General features: G+C 35.9%; 1 protein-coding gene across 1 annotated transcript; it reads right to left on the minus strand.

The window, feature by feature from the left end:
* Positions 1-852: 852 nt before the first annotated feature.
* LOC136037567 (N-acetyllactosaminide beta-1,3-N-acetylglucosaminyltransferase 2-like) lies at positions 853-1,446 on the minus strand. Its single transcript, XM_065720289.1, has one exon. The coding sequence runs from the start codon at positions 1,444-1,446 to the stop codon at positions 853-855; it is 594 nt and encodes a 197-aa protein (XP_065576361.1).
* Positions 1,447-3,133: the final 1,687 nt, after the last annotated feature.

The following is a 3,133-nucleotide window of genomic DNA, read 5'->3' on the forward strand; positions in this document are numbered from 1 at the left end:
TTCTACTCAAATAACAGGAATTGCATTTTCAGAACTAAAGGCAGAAAAAAACAACTAGTAACGGAAAATAAAGGTAAAATGTTGTTTTGTCAAAATTTCAATAGGTACAGACTTGTCATTTAGGCAAATTTCAGGGCCCTCTAGAGGGAGAATGAGTGGAGGTGGGTACTTTAAAATAGCTTCCTGGGACATACTTTAGCCTGTATACCCATACCTGAAAGTTTCATTTTCCTAACCTGAACCTTTTCAGAGATAGCAAGAAGTCTTTTTACCCTCAATTTTACTATTTACAGAAAACCAAAACAAAACAATAGATATTTACATTTAAAATCCACCCCCCCCCCCCAAGTTGGTCATAATCTCTCTCGTCGATCGCCTAAACATTTACTCTGATTCCTACATCATAGCAGAACTAGACTTTATCTGGGACATACTTTTCGTTCAAAGAACAAAAAAAAAGAAAAGTAAAAAAGGGTAATCTACTTTCAATCTACATCTGATCATTGTTCACAATTTCCACACAAGCGATGTAGTACTGAAGCTTCTGATATTTGTGTCGGTCCGACAGGGCGTTTAATAAACGTCTCAGTAGCATTGAAATTCAATTTAGTTTCATTTATTTCAGTGAGATTGTATGCATTTGAGGGTGCAATAAAAATGGGCTCAGTAAATCGTGGTAAATTCGACTTCGCTGCTAGAAGGCCTGTGAAGAACACATCATCAATCCAAAAAAAACTGTGCATCATTGATATTACGCAGTAAAAGGTTTACTGCATTTCGAGGGTATATTATTGCATAACCGTTACAATAGGTTGGATAAAACTTTCGTCTATATTCTTTTCTAGAAACATGCTATTTTGACTTTTTATTTCTACGAGTTTCAGCAGAAAGCACAGTATCACACAATATATTTGGTTTTTCAAATTTATTCTCTATAGATTCTATATAAGAAACTAGCTTCTTTGGCTGGACAAAAAGATCATCGTCGAACTTAAAGAGGAAATTTGCACTTGGGCAGTAGGTGATAAACCACTTCAAGGATATTACGTGCTTCCACGTAAGATTACGATACGTTTCAACGAAATCACCAACTACTAAATCTTCATGTGTCGAATGTTCCAAAGATATAAGATCATGAACATCTTTGTTGTCATTCAAGCCAACGATAAAAACAACAGGAATCCCATGATGACTGGAATTTCCCCACGTTTCACGGATTCCCTGTCGTAACGCTGTATTATTTATGGCATTATGAATGGCAATTGCAAATTTAGTTCCACTTTGGCATACTGAGTCTTTTGCTATTGTTATATTTACCAAGTCAGGGTCTGTTAGTGGGTAATCCTCGTATAGAAGGTTTCTGAAAATCTTGTAGCTAAACCAGAAGCATAGCCAGGTCAAAAGTAGGAAAACACCAAGAGCTATTCTTTTCCTACGGAAGTTCATTTAACCTGTTAAAAAAAGACATACAGATGAAAAGCAGAATTCTTTTAATTTCACTATGCGTTACGAAAAAGATTGATAGGCAAAAAATCTTAATTCTTACTTCTTTCTAGTCTTCATTCAGTCTCCGTAGTGAGAATACCTTTTTGAATCCATTTTAATTTTAAAGCTTGATTTAAACTTGCATTAATTTCATATTTAATGACCCTATGATAAATAGTCGATCAGACACTAACTCTTTCAAATAATTTATTTGGCAAAAACTTTAGGATATCCTTCTGCTGAGGTACATGGAAGACAAAACTTAAGAAAATTATGACTTATTACACTCAAAACTTCGAAACTAGGATATAACTAAAAGGGGGAGGTATGTCCAATCCTTTTTTTTGCGGTGATTAACCTGCAGGTTTCAAAAATGGCTGTTATTTATGATTAATGTTAGGGCGATGAAGCATAAGATTTATATGAAAGAGCACAAACATTGTAATAGAGCGTTTCTGAATCTGAAAAATGAGAGGCAGAAAAATGAAAGAAACAAGAGCTAAAAGCTCATATGGCACTTGTGACGAGGCCGTACGAGGCAAGAGCCAAGAGCTCATATGGTATGAGCTCTAGCGAAATTCTAAGAATTAATAGATCGATTTAAAAGGAAATCGGAGCCTTAATGTCGGTCGGGATTTAAAATAAGAGCTCTGAGTCACGAGATCCTTCTATATAGCAAAATTCATTAAGATCCGATCACCCACTCGTAAGTTATAAATAGGTCATATTTTGCCTACCTTTTCTTCTCCCTTCAGCCCCCCAGATGGTTTAATCGGGGAAAACGACTTTATCAAGTCAATTTCTGCAGCTCCCGGACACGCCTATCAATTTCCATCGCCCTAGCACGTCCAGAAGCACCAAACTCACTAAAGCACTGAACCCCACCCCTTAACTCCCCCAAAGAGAGTAGATCCAGTACGATTACGTCAATCACATATCTACGACATTTGCTTATTCTACCCACTAAGTTTGATCCCGATTTCTCTACTCTAAGCGTTTTCCAAGATTTCCAGTTTTCCCCTCCAAATCCCCTCAATGTCTACAGATCTGGTCAGGATTTGAAATAAAAGCTCTGAGACATGCGTTCCTTCTAAATATCAAATTTCATTAAGATCCGGTCAACCGTTCCTAAGTTAATTAAATAAAAAAAAACAAGTTTTTTCAACTGAAAGTAAGGAGCGACATTAAAAATTAAAAGGAACAGAAACTACTTCGTATATGAAAGGGGCTGCTTCCTCATCAACGCCCCGCGCTTTACGCTAATGTTTGACTCTTTTTCTCAACTCTTCTTTTTAAAACAGTAAAAAACTTTAGCGTAAAGAGCGGGGCGTTGATGAGGAAGCAGCCCCTTTCATATACGAAGTAGTTTCTGTTCGTTTTAAGTTTTAATGTCGCTCCTTACTTTCAGTTGAAAAAACTTGTTTTTTTATATATTTAATTTCTGAACGCTTTTCAATCAATAGATGTTTTTATTTTGGCTCTCCGCAGAGGAATTTGCATATTTATTTATTTTTTTTGGCTAAATGGCTTTCTCATAATTTTGATCGAATGATTTTGAGAAAAAAGAGCGGGGAGGAAGCCTAGTTGCCCTCCAATTTTTTGGTTAATTAAAAAGGCAACTAGAACTTTTAATTTTTTACGAATCTTT

This window comes from Artemia franciscana, chromosome 17, assembly GCF_032884065.1.
Source record: "Artemia franciscana chromosome 17, ASM3288406v1, whole genome shotgun sequence".
Lineage (NCBI taxonomy): Eukaryota > Metazoa > Arthropoda > Branchiopoda > Anostraca > Artemiidae > Artemia > Artemia franciscana.

Coding starts and splice junctions, on each gene's coding strand:
- LOC136037567 (XM_065720289.1), bottom strand. CDS start 1,446: ATGAACTTCCGTAGGAAAAGAATAGCTCTTGGTGTTTTCCTACTTTTG.